The sequence below is a fragment of the Perca fluviatilis genome, chromosome 12, assembly GCF_010015445.1.
Source record: "Perca fluviatilis chromosome 12, GENO_Pfluv_1.0, whole genome shotgun sequence".
Lineage (NCBI taxonomy): Eukaryota > Metazoa > Chordata > Actinopteri > Perciformes > Percidae > Perca > Perca fluviatilis.
The window spans coordinates 34,963,531-34,983,135 of NC_053123.1; the positions used below are offsets into that span (position 1 = coordinate 34,963,531).

Below are 19,605 nucleotides of genomic sequence, written 5' to 3' on the forward strand. Positions count from 1 at the left end.
CCTGGCTTTGTGGAAGACTTAGGTGCATCTATTTGGTGGGGGGTTTAGTGTCCTTCCTCAAGCAAATGTTATGTTTTTCAATACATTTTGTGTCTCTTTGTAGTCGTGTTGTGTCTCGTTTTGGTCATTTTTGTTTTCTTTGGGGTTGTTTTGGGTCTCTGTAGTCATTTGTCGTCTCTTTGTTGTCGTTTGCTGTCTCTTTTACACATTATCACCATATCTGTGTCTAAAACGTTGGAAAAGCTAGAGCAGATTATAAATAAATAACACTCCAAAAGCTTAAAGACAAAACTTAAAGTTAAAGAAGTCCGACTACAATCATTAGATCTGAGAGAAGTCTTTTAGTTTCATTCATTTGGATTATGTGCTGCACCTAAACCTTATAATGGCGGAAAACCCCCGTCTCTCTCTCTCTCCCTCGAGCACCTCTTGATAACTCTTAGATGCTTCCACGACTTCATGCTAACATGCTAATGTCTGTGTTACCTACCTGAAGATGAGCCCAAGCCTCGGGTGCCAGCTGAGCCCAAAAAAGTGGCGCCTGCAGCTAAGCCTGAGCCTGAAGCCAAACCCAAACCCAAAGCAGAACCTGAATCAAAGCCTAAGCCAACACCGGCTCCCAAAGCAGAACCTGAAGCCAAACCGGTGGCGAAGGTCGAGCCTGAACCTGAAGTTAAGCCAGCAGCGCTAAAGAAGCCGGAAACACCGCCATCCAAAGGTATTTCTGCTTTGTTTGGATGTGTGTTGTTGACTTTAAAGACTTTAAGGACGGTTGAGTCTAACTGTGTGTGTGTGTGTCTCGTGTCTGAAGATGTCTGAACTGTGTTGGTTTAGCTTCGAGTGTGGAAGCGAATCTTTGACTTTCTGTTTCTCCCGGATGTCTTTTTTTGCTCTTTATCTAAACTAAATGTTGCTTTAAGTCCCCGAAAAGGCCGCAAAACCAGAGCCGGCAAAGATCAAGCCTGAACCTGCAGTAAAGAAGCCCGAACCAGAAGCTCGAAAAGCCAAACCAGAACCAGAAAAACCAAAAGCAGAAGTCGGTAAACCTGAGCCTCTCGTAACGAAGACAGAACCGAAAGTGGTCCCCAAACCAGAACCGGCAGTGAAAGAAGCTGAAGCTGAAGTGAAAGTACCGAAACCCGAACCTCCGAAGACCAAACCAGAGCCGACGCCGGCACCAAAAGAACCTCCGAAGACCAAACCAGAGCCGACGCCGGCACCAAAGGAACCTCCGAAGAAAGGTACACAACATCTCTGACTGAGATGTGGTCTCTGAGTTTTTCTTAATCTTCTTAACTCAAACTATCCAACTTTAACTCATCCGGAGTGATGTTTCATGAGTGTTTATTGACATTTTTTTGTGTTTAGTTTAGTTTGTGGGAGCTTCATCTCCACCGTAACCCGTCAAACTAAAACCAAAACTCTTACATGCATCTTAAACTCTCTTCAACTTCTGTGGATTTGGTTTTTTATCTAACTTTAGTTACTGGGATTTTACGATGGGGCTGCACGCCATGTTTGTCGCATTCAGTTGAGTTTTTCTCGTCTTGCACTCGATAGAGTGTCTCTTAACAACACTGCTCAGCTTAAATTCATTGAAAAGCCTCTAACGTCTGTGAATAATATACTCTTTAAAGTTCCTGTGGAGGAAAAAACACCAGAGCTTCCAAAAGCAGCCAAGAAACCAGAAGCTGCCATCGTTCCTCCCAAAGAAGAGCCGACTAAGAAAGAGAGAGGTACTTTAGTGTTACTGTGGATCTTTCTTCTGTAAAGAACCCAGACTTTTGTTTGGTGTCTTGTCCTGAGTCTGTTTTAAACAAGCGGGGGTTTTATGTTACTCACATTACCGTGATACGTTTAAATGATACGGCAACGGATTTTCTGATTCCCAGAGGATGATTCCGATTGTCCTTACAACAAACTAGCAGCACTTCAGAACATTCTGCTTAAAGATATAATTTGATATGCTGATGAATAAACTTTATTTCTAGAGCACTTTTCTTAATAAGGTTACAGAGTGCTTTTCAGAAAGAAACGAAAGAAATATCTTAAATGGGCAAGGACCAATAACTTATTAACTATTAATAAACTCTTTCCTATGAAAGAAACTCTTAAGAAGGGTAACTGACTAAAGTAACTCCCCGTTGTGTTTAAATGCATCTTTATTTGTGCGCCAGCACATTTTTTTCAAATCTTTATAGTCATGTCTTGTGCATGTTTTTTGTGTCCGACCCTCTTAAAGCTTTGAAGCCCAAACCGAAACTCGTACCTGAAGCGGTGCCTGAAAAAATACCTCAGAAGGTGTTTGAAGAGGTAGTTGTGTCGGAGACTGAAGCCGAATGGCAGCCTGATAAAATACCCCAAGCAGTTCCTCCAAGAGAGCCTCCAGGGAAAGCCGAGGTGAAGGAAAAGACCCCCGAACGGGTCGCGGAGAAAGTACCGGCACCTGAGAGAAAAATGGAGGAAACTCCAAAGAGGGTGCCCGAAAAATTACCTGAGAAAGTTCCAGAAAGACCATTGGAGAAAAAGTTAGCAGAGAAAGCTCCTCCCGAGAGGAAGCCTGTAAAAGTTCCTCCCAAGGTGTCTGCAGACGAGACTCCTGAGGAAGTTAAACCTGAACTGGTTTCTAAGAAACAAACAGAGAAGATCTCTGTAGATAAAAGACCCGAGAAGTTGCCTGAAGTGAAAGCTAAACGAGAGGCAGAAGAAACTCTTCCTGAAGGTACATCCGAGGCAGACTTCCACTCTTTCTATCTCTCTTTGTGTTTCCTTCTTGCATGTGAACTATCGGCAACGGTCCAGTCACAGTGACACTTTCTATAGGCACATCTTACTGTACACTCAACGAAAATCAAATGTTGGATTCGGTTATTGTGCAAAATGACAATTGAAGGCAAATTTAAAGACGACCAAAGCCAGGAATTGAATCGAGAATCTTAACCAGCAAACAGTTAATTTAGTCAAAAATCTGTCTCCAAAGAAATTCCATGCATTTACTATTCTTCAAAACTATCTATCTATCTATCTATCCTTTCATACTAGTCACAAACTGAACTGTTGCCGATTCTTTAAAAGGTTTTGTAAAATCTTATATCGCTCTTTGGTCTCTTATTTCTTGATGTGTTTTATGTTCTTTCGTGTTTTTCTGTTTGTTTGTTAAATGTCTAAACCCCTCTTCTTTTAAAATGATCTCTTTACGATCTCACACACCGTCTTGGATTCAAAACGGATTCGTCCATTCTTTTAAAAAAAAAAGTAACCCAAACTAAGAAGATGGAGAAGATTCTGCCCTCAGAGGTTGAACCAGAGAAAAACTTTCTCCTCCAGAAAAAGGTACAAACCATCTGAAACAAAACCCGATGGAGTACTTTAACAGCATCTTAATCTTTAACTCGAGCATTAGCCATTGAATTAATCTCTGTGTTGTCTCTCTTCTAACTCTTCCTAATGCTTTGTCTTTGTGTTTGTGTCCTCACCTCTTGGCGCCGCCGCATGACGCCTCTTCTTCAACAACCTCTTAAAAAACTTCCAGCGACGACGAGTCTCGTCAAGATCGAAGAGCGAAGAAAAGGAGCTCAGAAGATACAGGAAGTGTACTACGTGACGGAGAAAGCGTCGTCCACGGAGGAGGTGTGGGAACACGAAGAAGTGGCGGAAGAACACGCCAAAGTCTCGTACGAGGACGAAGCGTCTCTGCGTCTGGGCCAGACGAAAGTGTCGTTATCAGAAGTAGACATCTTGAGTACGACAGACAAAGCGAGAGATAAAAAGTCCGAACTGAGAGGCGAGATATCTGTTACTGACTCTTCAAAGAGGAAAGAAACCAGGTTGACTAAAGAAACCGTTGTCCAGGAATCTGAATCTGACAGAGATAGGGATGTCACAACGATGCAGCGTAAACCCACGAGAGAAAAGATCGAAGAGGGAGTTTTTATCCAGACGATTGAGTCGCCAACAGAAATTACAGATGAGAGGAAAGACAGCGTATCAGTGAGACAGCCGTCAGACAAGAGAGACGTTTCCAAACAAGAAACTAGTGTCAAAAAGGGGAAAGAGATGAGCATTAAAACAGAAAGCAAAGAGAGACACGTGAGACAACAGGAAGACAGGAAAGCTGAGGAAACGACTATGGTCAAAGAAATCAGGTTAGTCAAAGAAAGGATCCCATCTGGGTCAGAAGCAGATCAAACTAAAGCAGTTGTTTTCAGCACGGAAGCAAGAAAACAAACTCAAACGCTGGAAATTAAAGGGAAGGTTTTGACGGACTCAGTCGATCGTGATGTTGAGATAATTTCAGATATTCCAGAAGAAAAATACCGTAGAATTGAGGAGATTACAGAAATGACTATGCAGCAGAGAGAAGTCACGGTTAAAGACAAACCAGCAAAAGTTGGTTCCACTCAAGGAAGAATGATAGAAGAGGAAACAAGTAGAAAGGAGGAAACTCATATTAAACCTGCAGTCATTTCAGAATCCCAAAAACATGAAACTAGTGCACCGAAAAAGAAACCTGAGCTAGCTGAAAAGAAACTAAAATCTGATGAGAAAATTGATAGAAAAAAGGAGAAAGTTTCTGAAAAACCAAAGCCTAAAGAGGTGACGCCAACGGTAAAGCCGCAAGAGTCGGTAACAGATATCGAGCTTAAGAAGCCAAAAGTAGTCGAACAGGAGACTGAGTTTGAGGTTATCGCAGAACAGAAAAAGAAAAAAGAGGAATCCCAAGACGTCCGTCCTCAGAGAGTCGAAACTGAAAAGACAAAAGAAGAAACAAGTCTTTTAATCGAGGATACGGTTCCGACGAAACCGTCAAAACCAGGCGAGAGAAGGATCCCGCCATCACAAACCGCTTCCAGAGGTACAGAGAGAAAGTCTAACATCATCATCCATTTCCATCGTTAACTCTTTCATTTGACGCCTTGTTTGGATGCTGCTTTTGCCCTTTTTTATCAAAAATCTTGGCCAATCAGCAAGTGTCTTCATTTCAGCCTCAGTCTCTCATTCGTAAATGTCCAGCCCAGTCTCACGACAGTTCGTGAAATGGTCACGTTATTCAATCTATTGATTTGTGTTTTTTTTTGTGGTGGTGAGCATGAATTTTAATCCAATATATTTCAATGGGAAGCATCTTTCGTGATAACAACACGACTAGTATGAAAACACGAAAATCTGCGCAGGGAGGTTGGTCGGGAGGTGGTGGATGGGTCAAACAACACAGGACTTTCACCCAAGAGACCAGGACTCATGTCCCGCATATGACGATTCATTTCCCCGTTCTTCTTTTCCTAAACCCAGGGCCGGCCCAAACTTTTGGGGGCCCTAAGCAGGATTTGGTTTAGGGACTCTCCACATTGTAACATATTGCCACTGCACTTGGCACTAAACCAACTTGTGTATTGTAAATATTAGTCTAAGCACTCATAATGTACAAATAAGCATTTAATGACTAACGTGAGACCTATTAGCAGCAGCAATAGAATGGCTCTTTTATGAGCTCTATTGTGAGACATTTCAAGCGCTCTTGGGGGCCCTCTGGTAGCCTGAGCAGACGCTTAGTTCGCTTATGGGTCAGGCTGGCTCTTCCTAAACCCAACCTCCGTATAGATGCTTCCCATTCTGTGCTGAGCACCACGAAAAAAACGAGATGAACGTGTCCGTGTACACGAATCAATAGATAAAAAAAAGTGACCATTTCACGAACTGCCTAGGACCGTGTTAAAATGTCTCATGCTCATTTCATGACCAGCGGTGAAATTACTCTTCAATCACTTTGTTTTTGCATCGTTTTAAAAGGGTCCTTTTTTTTATCCCTTTGTGGTTTTATGTCTTCTTTCTTCTCTAAAATGCTAATATCTTACGTTGAGCAAAACCTGATTGTTCTTTAAAGAAGCAGAAGTCGAGGCGGAGACGATTCCCACAACGATTCCTGCCGTTTCGTCTCCTGAAACGCAAGTTGACACAAAAGGAAAGCGAGCAGAGATAGGTACAACAGCACATTTTCCGTCAGCTCCTACTTCTACTTCTTATTATCTCTGTGTTTGTCTTGTTTAACTCCAAATGTCTGTGTCTGTGTTTTTTTCCTAATCTCTTGGCACCGCTGCATGGTGCTTTCTCTTAAAATCTTCCACCCTCAAGGGTCAACCGTCGGCCTTTTAAAGGCTGAGAAAAGAGCAGAAGTTCAGACGGATTTTGTACCGGAGGAAACTTCCTCTGCAGAGACGTTCGTCGTGGAAAGAGAAATGTTTGAAGCAAAACTGTATCACAAGGATGAAGAAGAAAGTGTTAAATCTTTGTGGCAAGAAGAGATTTTAAGTGCAATGGAAGAACTTGATGAAGTGTCTGAAATAAGTGGTGATATATCTGTTACTGATGGTTTTAAGACAACGGGCTTTAAAACAAGAGTCATGCCAAAAACTAAAGAAAAGCTCATCTTGACAGGAAGTGAATCAAAGAAGAAAAAGGTTGTGGCAGTTCAGGATGAACCTACCAAACAAAAAGAGGTTTCTGTCCAAAAATCGGATTCTCCAACAGCGAGCGTAGGAATAAAAAACAAAAAACGAGTTAGTAAAGTACCTAAAGAAGCTCCTCAAAGCAGAGAAAGTCAATCTGAGAGTCCAGAAAGTTCATGCGAAGCTGTTTCTGATCTTGAACAGGCGGTAGAAACACAAATGGTGTCTTTTGAAGCAGATGTTGGAAAGAGAGGTTTTATCACACAGGGACTCAAAGATAAATTAACAGTTGGAAAACCCAAAGTTGCCAGTTTTACAGACAAATCGTCTTTAGAAAAAGTCAATCTCCAGAAAACATTAAGGCAAACAGACCAAAAAGAAAAGCTTTTAGAGGCTGAAATGATTCAAATAACCACAAAGACACAAGAAACTGATTCTTCAGAGCTTTTTAAACCAATAGGAAAGGAATCGCCCAAACCTAGCGTAGTTGAATCTGAGGAAGCAGAGGAAAAGCTGTATGCAACGCCAGAGTCTGTCACACGGAAATCATTGTTCGAGAAACCAATCAGACTAGAACAAGAAAGTGAATTGGCTGAAACAAAAGATAAAACTTTAAATATTTCACTTAAGGCTGAACAAAAGATTGAAGAAAGTCCGTCTGCAGTGTCAAAAGGTACCCAAAAGAAAGAAATGCAAAAGGGCAAAGTTGAACTTTTGAAAAAGAAAACGTTAGACAAGAAACCAGATGTCCAGGAACTGACTAAAGCTGTCACAGATAAAGACTTACTGAAGGAAGAGGCACCTGAAATCGTCACCGTCACTAAAACCGATGGTAAAGATGTAGGACTGACTGACAAATTACAGAAACCTGAGGAGGTATATAAAAAGAAAATACGAGCATCCAGACAAAAAGATCAACCAGCAGGAGATGTAGCGTTTGATTTGAAGGCGAAGGCAGTCACAGAAAAAGATCAAGACATGAAACAGGAAGAACAGGAAAGAAAGGAAGAAAATAACTTAATTTTAACGGTAGAAAAGTCAACCAGAGAGCTTCAGCCTGAATCAATTTTGTCTAAAGTAGTTACACTTAAAGACAAACTGGTCAAAGTCTGTCCAATGGAAGGAACAACGGAGATGAAACCCGACCGAGAGATGCCAGTTTATCATCCTGCGATAGAAGTCAAACGTCCAGTATCAATGCCAGAGGACAACCTTCAAAAACCTGAAACCTTATCAAAGAGCAGGACTCTAAAGAGAGAAGTCGCTCAGAAAGTGAGACGGCAGACAGCGGTGGAAGATGAGGACCAATTCTCGGCATCAGATCTCCACGTTAGTGCAAAAGAAAAGAAAAAACCAGGACAAGAATCTGTTAAATCTGAGCCACATCAAACAAAGCTAGAGCATTATGCCCTTCAACAAGATACGGTTAAAGACCAATTACAACCAAAAGACCAGCCAGAGAGGGTTACTACTGAACACATTGTTCCTCCTCCAACTAAACAGATAAAACCAAGACAGGGACAGACTGAGCCAGGTGTGGAACAAACAATAGTAGAGCCTTGTTCCCCAAAACAAGACACCACTAAAGTAGAAAAAGCTGTTAAAGTAGAAGACCAATTCCAACCAAAAGACCGGCCAGAGACTACTGTAGATAAACAACACACTGTTCCTCCTGCAACTGAAAAGATAAAAACAAGACATGGAAAAACTAAAAGTAAAGCATCAACTACCCCTGTTGTTGAGAAAATGTTCATGAAATCATTGACAGAACAAGATGCCACTGAAGGAAAGAAACAGGAAAGGACACAAGAACCAAAGTTAGCCAAAACTGAAGAGTCTACAACACAGGAACAGATTAAAAGAAATGTCTTAGTTGCACTTTTAATGGAGCAGACTAAAGAACTGGAAGTAATAGATGCTCCAGAAAATCAGACTGAAGTCAAAGAAACTGACTTTGCACCAGCTAATAAGGAAATTGATGTGCCAGAGGAATCTATATCCCTGAAGGAGAGAAGACACAAGTTGGCCAAAACTAAAGAGGCTGCAGATAAACAAATCCCTTCAAAGTCTGTCCCAGTTAAGGAGAAACCTCAAACAGTGACTTCCATTAAAGATGGTGCACCTGAGAAACATGCAAAAACTAAAACAATCGTCCCAAAGCGTGCTGAGTTTGATGAGAAAATTGATACAACTGAGTCAGTATCTCCACAAGAACGACAGCAGCAGCCTCAAGAGATTATAGTTGAACAAGACCAGCTAAAGGTCAGCACAGTAAAAGATACAACTTTCAAAGTTACTCCTTTTAAAGAGACAACAACAACACAGGAACAGATTAAAAGAAATGTCTTAGTTGCACCTTTAATGGAGCAGACTAAAGAACTGGAAGTAATAGATGCTCCAGAAAATGTTGTAGAGATCACAGAGACTGACTTTCCAGCAGCTGATGATGACATTCATGTGGCAGACGGTATTCCTCCAAAGGAATCCTTATCCCTGAAGGCGAGAAGACACAAGTTGGCCAAAACTAAAGAGGCTGCAGATAAACAAATCCCTTCAAAGTATGTCCCAGTTAAGGAGAAACCTCAAACAGTGACTTCCATTAAAGATGGTGCACCTGAGAAACATGCAAAAACTAAAACAATCATCCCAAAGCGTGCTGAGTTTGATGAGAAAATTGATACAACTAAGTCAGTATCTCCACAAGAACGACAGCAGCAGCCTCAAGAGATTATAGTTGAACAAGACCAGCTAAAGGTCAGCACAGTAAAAGATACAACTTTCAAAGTTACTCCTTTTAAAGAGACAACAACAACACAGGAACAGATTAAAAGAAATGTCTTAGTTGCACCTTTAATGGAGCAGACTAAAGAACTGGAAGTAATAGATGCTCCAGAAAATGTTGTAGAGATCAGAGAGACTGACTTTCCAGCAGCTGATGATGACATTCATGAGGCAGACGGTATTCCTCCAAAGGAATCCATGTCCCTGAAGGAGAGAAGACACAAGTTAGCCGAAACTAAAGAGGCTGCAGTTAAAGATGTTAAGTTAAAACAGGTCACAAGTACAGATCAACCATCTAGAACTGACAAAGGAAAAGAAGCACAAGTTCCACGTAAATCTGAAGATGTCAGAGTTGAAGTTCAGTCAGATGTCAGAGAGAAATGCGTTCCCACTGAAGAGGAGAAAACAAAGCCAAAGAAAGTTTTAAGAAAGCCTTTTATTGAGGAGAAAGAAAAGCCAGAGGCCGTTCCTCAAAAACAGAGACAGCAGAAGCCAATCAAAGGTAAAGCTGACGATGTCCAGAAAGAGAAAATTGATAAAACAGAGAGCGAGCAAGTATCTCCACAAGGAAAACTTACCAAACTTCAAGAGATTATAGTTGAACATGACCAGCTAAAGGTCAAGTATAATTAAAAAAAAAAAAAAAAAAAAAAAAAAAAAAAAAAAGATAGAAAAAATTATTAATTTTTTAATAAAAAAAAAAAAGAAAAAAAAATTAAAAAAGAAAGGAAAAAAAAAAAAAAAAAAAAAAAAAAAAAAACCAAAAAAAAAAAAAAAAAAATAAGGGAAATAGATTTTAAATGAAAAAAAAAAAAAAAAAAAAAAAAAAAAAAAAAAAAAAGGGGGAAAAAAAAAATATTTTTTATTTTTTTTTTAAATTAAAAAAAAAAAAAAAAAAAATAAATTAATAAAAAAAATGGTGGAGGGGAAAAAAAAAAAAAAAAAAAAAAAAAAACTCTAAAAACAAAGGAGGTGAATAAAAAAAAAAAAAAAAAAATAACAAAAAAAAAGGAAGGAGAAAACAAAAAAAATTTATATTTAAAAAAAACAACTAAAAGGTCAGCACAGTAAAAGATACAACTTTCAAAGTAACTCCTCTTAAAGAAACCAAAACAACACAGGAACAGATTAAAAGAAATGTCTTAGTTGCACCAATGATGGAAGAAACTTCTAAAGAACGGGAAGTAATAATAAGTATAATAGATGCTCCTGAAAAACAGACAGAGGTCAAAGAAACTGACTTTGCACCAGCTAATAAGGAAATTGATGTTCCAGAGGAATCCATATCCCTGAAGGAGAGAAGACACAAGTTGGCCAAAACTAAAGAGGCTGCTGATAAACAAATCCCATCAAAATATATCACCGTTGAGGATAAAATTGTAAAAGTGACTCCAACTGAAGTTGGGACACCAAAAACAACGGCCAAACAAATTATAGGAAAAGTTTCAGATGAAGAAGTACCAAAGACCGAGTTTTTGGTGCAGCAAGATACTCAAACGTTTACTAGAACGCAAAAAACAGGGAAGTTTGAACATGGCTTCTCGAAGGAAGAAACACCAAAGATAAAGAGATTTCAGAAGTTACCAAAGACTGGAGATCAAACAGATGAAGAATTTCAGGATGTTCTTGTCGCATTTAAAGATAAAAAAGGCCACACACCTCTGACAGAAGACAAGAAAACACGACAGGAACAGGAGCAATTTTTGAGGGAAGATGATGCAAAGGAAACTGGGCCTGAAGAAACAGTCAAAGGAGATATATCAGAACCACTTTCTCATAAGAAAGCTGAAGCTCAGAAAGATATAAAGTCAGCCAAATCTAAAAAGATTACAGTTGAAGATGTCCAGGCCAGGATAGTCGCAGCTACAGATGAATACGGAAGTGTAACCCCTTTTGAAAAAACAAAAATCAAACAGGAGGAGGTTGAAATAATATCTTCAGTGGTACCCGTGATGAAGGAAGCAGCTGAGAAACATCTAACAATACAAGATAAAGATGCAGATATTCCACAACAAATGATCTCACATGATGATGTGGTCAAAGACCTTTCTTTGAAAGAAGAAAGAGAGATTGCTGTTGAAGGAATCAGGTCCAAGTTAGTCCCAGTTAAAATTAAAACAGACAAAGTGGTTCCCGTCAAAAAGAAGACCCTAAAAAGACGGGAACAAATTGACAGCACGGCCTCGGAGGCAACTGAGCCTAAAGTAACCTATGCAAAGTCTGATTCTCCAGAAAAATATGCTGGAAGTGAAAGAACTTTTAAGGACAGAGAGACAGGAAAGGGGGACATCAGTCAGTTTGAAACCATTCATCCAGAGAAAGAAATCTCACTGACCAAGAGAGAAGAGAAAACAGCAAAGATTGTTGAAGGAATTCAGTCAAAAGGAGAATCAAAGAGAGACATAACAGACAAAGGTGCTCCTCTTGAAGAGAAGAAAACAAGGCAGGAAAAAACTGAAACAAAGGCAGAAGTTATTATACCTGAGATGGAAGTAAGAGATGACATTTCCCAAAAACCTCACAAGATTACAGGTGAAGCCAGTATAGAGGACACTGGCAAAGTCCCTCCAACTGTCAAGACAAAACAAATCGAAAGAAAGTTTTCAGTGGCACCTGCGATTGACGTTGCATCTGAAGTATCTCAGATAGCAGAAGATGGAGATGCTATATCAGATGCTTTCAAAGATATTACAGTTGTTGTTAAAGATAAACCAGCGAAATCTGAAACTAAGAGGAAGGTTTCAGGTGCAGCCAAGCCAGAAGTAGTAACACATGAACAAACTTTGGTAGAAAAACTTCCAGTAAGGGACAAAATCACCACAGTTCGTCCAGCTGAAGAGATGAAAAACAGACAGGCACAAATAGAAACAAAGACAGCAGATTATCCTGTAATGGAGGACACAAAAACAGACACACTGATGGAAAAACATGCCTTCAAGGCGACAGATGAGTCGGCACACATTTCACAAAAGAAAGAAGAAACCAAAACAGAAGGGCAGAAGTTTACAATTGAAGATGTCCAGACAAAGAAATCCCTAAAAGAGGAAAGCCTCTCAAAAAGAGGCAAAAGTACAAAACCTTCCTTTGAAGAAGTGCAGTCCAAGACGGTCGTAGTAAAAAATGAATATGGTAGCGTTACTCCATTTGAAGTCACAGAAACAAAACAGGAACTAGTTGAAATAAAGTTTTCATTGGCACCTGTGATGGAGGTTGCATCTGAAAGATCTCTGATAGTGACAGAAGGAAATGTAAAATCAGACACTCTCCAAAGGTATATCGTACCTGACGAGCTAGTAAGAGATATTATGTCAAGAAAAGAGAACATTTATAAGTCAGATGACGCTTCTCTAAAGACAAAGGAGTCTTTAAGGGACATGGACAACATTACAGTTGAACAAGTTATGTCAAAAGTAGACCTAGTTCAAGATCAAACAGAGAAGGTTTCTCCCTTTATAGACGAATTACCTGAAAGACAGGAACAAATAGAAAGAAAGGCCTCAGTTGCATCCAAACCAGAAGTAACATATCAACAGTCTTTGGTGGAGCAAGCAGCTCCAGAAATACTTACAGCAATGGATAAAACCACCAAAGTTCTTCAAGCTGGAGAGATAAAAACCAGACAAAAGCAAACTGAAATAAAGACTCTTGTGACAGACACAGAGATTAAAGACACTCAGTCAAAGAAATCCCTAAAACAGGAAGGACAGAAGTTGGACAAAGTTACAAGAATTCCCCTTGAAGAAGTGCAGTCCAAGACCGTTACAGTTAGAGATGATTACGGTAGCGTTACTCCATTTGAACTAACAGAAACAAAACAGGAACAAGTTGAAAGAACAATTTCAGTTGCACCTGTGATGGAGGTTGCATCTGAAAGATCTCTGATAGTGACAGAAGGAGATGTTAAATCAGAAATCCTCCAAAGACTTATTATACCTGACAAGCTTGTAAAAGACATTGCATCAAGGAAAGAGGATGTTTATGAATCCGGAAAGGTTTCTCTTTCAAGACATTCACAAAGTCCAGAGTCCGACAAGGAGAGGGTGGCAGTTTTAGCTGAAAGACAAGAGATTACAGATAAAGATACACAGTTAAAAGAAGTCATAAGTCAATTTAAAACGGACAAAATGGAATTTGTTGACGATGCAATGACAAAACAGAAACAAACTCAACAAAAGGCAGAAGCGTCAGCTGTTTCTCACCAAAAGACTCAAGAGACATTGGTAGGAGAAGATGCTAAAACAGTAGTTGTTAGAGACCATTCACCCAGACATGAAGAAGTTAAATATGATCGTACAAAGAAACCAGACCCCCTAAAAGACCAAGGACAGGTTACAGTTGAAGGAATTCAGTCTAAAACCGACACAGTTAAGAACCGTTTTCTTAGCGTTTCTTCGAATGTAGAACCAAAGCTGGAACAAATAGAAAGAAAAGCTTCAAGGACACCTGTAATGGATGTTGCATATGAAAAACCATTGATTGTGAGAGAACAAGATATTATATTAGACACTCCAAAAAGGTATATTTCCCCTGACGATCTAGTACGGGACATTACATCAGGAAAAACTGAGGCATACAAATCGGAGGCGTTCAAGTCAGAAGATGTTTTTTTAAAGAATGACAAATCCACAATCGATAACAGAGAGAAGTTAGATCAAACAGAAGGGCAAGTAAGCAAGTCGGAGATTGAAATACTTGCTGACAAAACTACCAAAGTTACTCCAGTTGAAACAACCAGAGAAAAGTTGACCGCTAAAGTATTACAGCAAGGCCAAGGTACTTCAGACAAATACTCAAGTATTGGAGAAGCTGTAGGAGAGATTATGCGTGAAAGTGATAAATCCGATGTAACAATAAAAGAAATTCAGTCAAAGATAGTCACAGTTAAAGATAAAACAGCAACAGTCAGTCCTACTGAAGGAACAAAAATAAAGCTGGAACACATTGAAAGAAAAGTTGCATCAACGCCTGCAACTCAGGTGACATCTAAAGAATCACTTATAACATTTGACGGACCAGAAGAACGGACTAAAAGAGAAATTCTTAAAGGCACAATCACAACAAAAGAGGACATTAGTATGTCTACTAGTATGTCAACTGAACAAGACTTTAGGGATGAAGAAGGAAGGCCAAAAACAGTCCCTGTTGGGGACCAAGCTGCCAAAGTTTCTTCTGTCGAGGGAATGCAAATAAGACAGGAACAAGTTGAAGGGCTGCTGGAGGCCACACCAAAAGAGCAAGATGCACTGGAAATGCAACTGAAATTGGCTAAACCCAAGAAAATTGAGACAGAAACAATGATAGGAAAAGACAAAATCATAAAAGATTTTCATGATAAAGTAAAACCAGAGATAAAAGCCATTGGACAAGAACAAATACAACAAGGTCAGTTAGTTATACCCGAGAAAAGATCTGAAGGAATGTATAAAGAGACAGTTGATGAAGCAAAGATTTCTGAAACATACAAACCTGCTACGACAGTATCAAAAGCTGATATTGATGTGATGCCTTTGCATAAGCTCAGAGTCAGACAACCCTCAGTAACAGGTAAAATCAAACCAAAGATGGTTCAGGAAAAGACTACAGACTCTCCAGAGTATGGAGAAGGTGCCACCAGGAAATTGGAATCACAAGCCGAGCAGTCTTGTCTGAAAGCAGACGTCCAATACATCCCTCCTCAGGAAGTTGAAACCATAACCAGAAAGGATAAAGAAGCTCATGAGCTTCAGTCCATCGTTGAAACAAGAGCTTTGTCTTTGCAACCAGAAGGGAAAGAACATGTCGCCCTTCAAGAATCTTCCAGAGGTATAGAAGGAAAAATGTTATGTGTCACCGAGCACGTGTTTTTGATCTGGGCACCAAACATCGTTGTGCACCACCTCGTTATCACCCTCTTAAGGATTTATTTGCTTCATACCTCTTTGTCGTGATCATTGCAGGAGGATATCATGTCATATCACCCATTTTGTTTGGGCACAAACTGTCCTCTTGCTTATTGTGACGAACCATCCTGCTGTCGACTGAGACAGCCTCTCTTGGTTTCTTCTCTAAACCACCACAGTTTTTCTCATCATTTTTTCTAATTCTGTTTGTGGTGTCCGTTATGTCACACTGTACCTTTGTGCATCGAGAGAAAGTGTTTTCCACAGATGAGGTTAGATCTGTGGAAACGTCTTCCAGCTTTGAATGTTTCCATGGTGGATCTTCTTTGTTCTCTTTGTGTTGTTTGTCTTTGCATGGTTCAGTGCTCACCCCATCATTCTTAGTGAGGTTCTGATTGTCGTATAATTTCATTTCCAAGTTCCCGTGAAGGACAAGGAGTCTCCACCACAAGTCAAAGAAGCACTGGTAAAGCCAGCTGCTCCTCAAGAAGGTAACAACTTCTCTTTTAAATGTGTTCTTGTGTTTGTCTGTATGTTCCTGTGTGAGCGTTTTCAGAAGGCATTCGTAAAAGAATGTCACTTTTCATGAATCTTTGAAACTTTATTCTGAAGTATATGGAAAGAAAACAAGATAGAACTGCATGAACTTTGCTTCTTTTTGGTGACAAGCTCTAAGATCTAGATTGTAGTGTTTGTGGAGAGCTTGCTGCTCAATGCCCTGTATACCTTGTATTTGAAGAGAGCAAACCGCAGCCTGCTGTAAAAGTTCAAGAAGTTGCTAAAAGGCCTGAAGTCACTGACAAAACCAAGAAGTTGGAGAAAAAAATCACTCCACAAGAAGAAACAAAGCCAGGTATCCAGACAAAAAAAAAAATCATACCAGAAGCTTGTGCATTTTTAGAAAGACAATGTGTTTTGGAGAAACTTTACAATACTTCAATTACCTCTTTTTTCATACTTGAAGTGACCAAGCCAAAGCCTGCCGTTAAGGCTGAAGAACCAACCAAGAAGGTTGTGGAAGAAGAAAAACCAATCGTGGTAGAAACCATAGCTCCTGAGACAGGTAAAGGTATTTGAAAAACTTGAGATTGAAACATCCTCTTTGTTGGAAGTTTTTTAGTTCTTTCCATCTTTTTCACATCTTATTTCATCACTGAAAATGTTAACTGTATATCCCCCCCACTTGAGTGTTTCCAATGTTGATGTTGATTGGTTTGTCAGTCTGTTTTATCCTGGTCCATATGACCATTAGCAGCAGTACAATCCTTCGCCGTGGTGTTTGCTGATGGTCTTTTCATGTTGTGTCCTGTTTGTTTTTTCTTGAATCATCCAACAAAAGCATGCACGTCCTTGGACACAACTTAACTTCCATTTACCTCTTTGTCTTTATGTATGACATAATTTCTTGTCATCCAACTAAATCATGTGATATTGCACTACTTTGCTATTCAGTCACAACTTTATCATGTGTCATCCACATTCTGTATTAGAGAATTTAATATTTCTGAATGTGCTTGATGACAAATTCTCACAGGTGTTCTGACTGTTCATGACTGATTAAGTGGCCTAATTAACAACTTTCTGAACTATACTTCTGTATTAGATGAAACCAAGGGTCCTGTACAAGCACCGGGAGGAGTCAAGAAAGGTAGGAGCACCGATTACTCCTCATTTTACATACAGTACAGCACACAGCAACTTTCAGCGGCTATAAAGGTTCACCTCCTGATTCTGTTACAGCTCCCCAAAATCTAAGAGCTACACTAGGTTCATGCTTACGTTTTAAAAAGAAGCAGGGAGTTGACCAATAATTAGCTCTGACTGACTTATTACGATTTAAAATAAATTATTTTAAATGTATATTATCACTGCATAACCCACCCTGGAACTGCTCGTTCTCGTTTTGTCTAGGTTTTACAACAGAGCTGGGTTGCGCTCGCACATTTTATACTAGGAGCTAACTGTTAGGCCGTGAGAATAAAAGGTAAAATGGGTTTGTGGCCTACCTTGTGTCCTTCCGCTGCTCTCCCCCCGGCATGCTGCTTCGTCAGCAAGCCCTCTGCTTTCGACCTGCCCGATCCTTTCCTTTGTCACTCGGTCCACAGTTCATTTAGTATACATTGAAAACACAGACATAACGTAACATAAACTTGATAGGAAGAAACGTCAATTAGCTCAGGAAACGCTGATCTTCTCATACAGCCTTTTTCCATTGACACATGTCTCCAGACTAAACCCCATCCCTCTGTTTCATTTTCGCTTTGAGCCCTGTGACAGATATGGCACACCTACCCCAGTCAGGCAGCCAATGAAATATCCAGAATTGGATTATGGCGTGAAAATATACTACATTTTTTTCTGTTGTATCCTGTGGAAGTTGTCTTTTCTTGTCTGTGTGTTTGTACAAATTGTGTTGTCAAGTTAAGTGTCATAAGTAATGTCAAACCTTTGTTACCTCAGAAATACTTCTGCATAAAAAAGGTAAAATTCAGACTGAAGAGGAAGGGACGTTTGAGATTCCCACTTTAAGGAAGACAACCAGAGTCGTAAAGGAAGTGGAAGAGGAGCAGGAGATTATCAAACTGAAGAAGATTCCTTCGGTTCCACCTAAAGACACTGAAGAAGAGGAGAAACCTCAGAAGGTCACTAAGACTACGATCTTCAATGTTGAGGAGTTGGTGCACAGGGAAGAGGCTATCGAGGTGTCCGTCGCCACCAGGAGAACTGCAGAGGAAAGGAAACCTCGAGAGAAAGCAGATGTGGTGAAAAAGCCAGAAACTGTGAAGCCTAAGGAAGAGGAAAAGAAAGAAGCTCCTAAAGAAGCATGGACCCGCCAGAAACCCATTCCCAAAGATGAGAAACCAGAAGATAAGATTTCTCTGAAGAAAGCTCCTAAAGCACCAAAGGAAGGGGAACCCGCCCCGCCTAGTGCAGCCTTGAAGAAAGTGAAACAACTGCCCTCAGATGAAGTCGAACCAGAGGCAGTTAAACTAAAACCATTTGAAAAGCCTGTTAAATCAGCTGAGGAACCAGAGAAAGACAAGAAGGATAGGCCAGACCGGGACACTGTGCCTTTCCAGAAGCTAGACAGGATCCCCAAAGAGGTGGAAACCAAAGAACCTCCCAAGATACCTGAGAAACCTCATCCCGAGGTAAAGGAGCCAGCAGCAAAGATGCCAAAGACTGTAGATAAAAAGAAAACTCCAGAGAAAGAGCCTGAGGAGGTCAAAGCGCCCACCAAGGTGAAGAAAGTCCCAACACAGGAACAAGAGATAGAGAGTGTCAAGCTTAAGCCCTTCTCCAGACCTTCCAAAGAGGCTGCAGAGCCGGAGAAGAAACCAGCAGAGGAGAAAGAGAAGAAGCCAATCGATGACCTGCAACGCCGTCGCACAAGTCCAGATGAAAAACCAAAAGAACGAGAGCCAGAGGCTAGACCGAAGAAACCAGAGGTCCCAGAAGCTCCAGAGAAGAAGCCGGAGAAGCCAAAAGCGGTAGAGGCAATTCCTGCAGAGAAGACAGTGTCTCCTTCTGTTAAGAAACCTGAAAAGGTTCCTGAGGAGCCCAAACCTTTGCAGCTGAAGAAGGGAGTCACACCTAAAGCGAAAGAGGAGAAAGAAGTGGCTCTGAAGCCTTTGGAGCAACTCAAGAAGGTTGAGCTGAAAAAGACTCCATCTCCTAAAGTTGCAGAGACAGTCCCTGTTGAAAAGACGCCAAGTGTTGACAAACTCAAAAGGATTACTAAACCAGTCTCACCAAAAGACTCTATTGAAGCTGTGACTCTCAAAAAGGCTCCAAAGAAGCTGTCACCTGAGGAGGAAGCTGCAGAACCGGTAACGCCTGGTAAAGGGAAACTTCCCCTGGTGAAGGAGGTCTCTCCTGGAGCTGTGCATATGAAGAAGGTTGCCACCCAGCCAGAGGAGGAGATATTCGAAGAGGAGGAAGACGTTGAGCAGGAGGAAGAAGAGGCCTGGGGCTGGGAGCTGGTTCCCCGGGAGAGTTACGGCTCCGAAGACTGGGAGGGCGAAGGAGAGGAAGGTGCCCTGGAGGTTCCAGGGGGGCCCAGGAGAGGTGAGAAGGCGGCGGCCCCCAACTCGTTGGGTGATGGCTGAGAAAAACCCTTCCTTCATGCCCTGAATAATCTCTACCCATTACCACCATCATGCCTCCATCTAAATCGGCTTTACCTCATCATGACGCGATTTATGCCATCTCTTTTCTTGTGTTTATGTTAATTATCATTCTGTTTGTCAAACTGTCTCTTTATATTCATTCATTCATTCTGTCATGTCTGTTATGTCATTTGTGTGTCTTCCATTTCAATATCAAGTAATTCCCGTCAGTCCAACATGTGTTCTTCATCTTTACATTTTTGTGCGTTATTCCATCTCATCATGGTTCAAATGCCACATCGCTGTAAAGCAATTTTACATTATTCATCATTGTTTTGTCTGCTTTCGTTTCAATTTCATTTATTTACCATCACTATCATATCCCCTATC

The 19,605-nt window shown here is 40.5% G+C and overlaps 2 protein-coding genes across 2 annotated transcripts in view; both read left to right on the forward strand.

The window, feature by feature from the left end:
• The window catches only part of tgfbr2l (transforming growth factor beta receptor-like), a 435,413-nt gene that overhangs the window by 341,989 nt on the left and 73,819 nt on the right, over positions 1-19,605 (forward strand). The gene's annotated exons all lie outside the window — the stretch shown is intronic.
• Positions 1-19,605, forward strand: part of LOC120570023 (titin-like) — a 208,193-nt gene that overhangs the window by 136,097 nt on the left and 52,491 nt on the right. Inside the window, 7 exon segments of the mRNA XM_039818258.1 lie at positions 497-718; positions 921-1,241; positions 1,638-1,736; positions 15,526-15,597; positions 15,846-15,959; positions 16,071-16,169; positions 17,567-19,174. Of these exon segments, the coding sequence (XP_039674192.1) occupies positions 497-718; positions 921-1,241; positions 1,638-1,736; positions 15,526-15,597; positions 15,846-15,959; positions 16,071-16,169; positions 17,567-19,174 (2,535 nt within the window).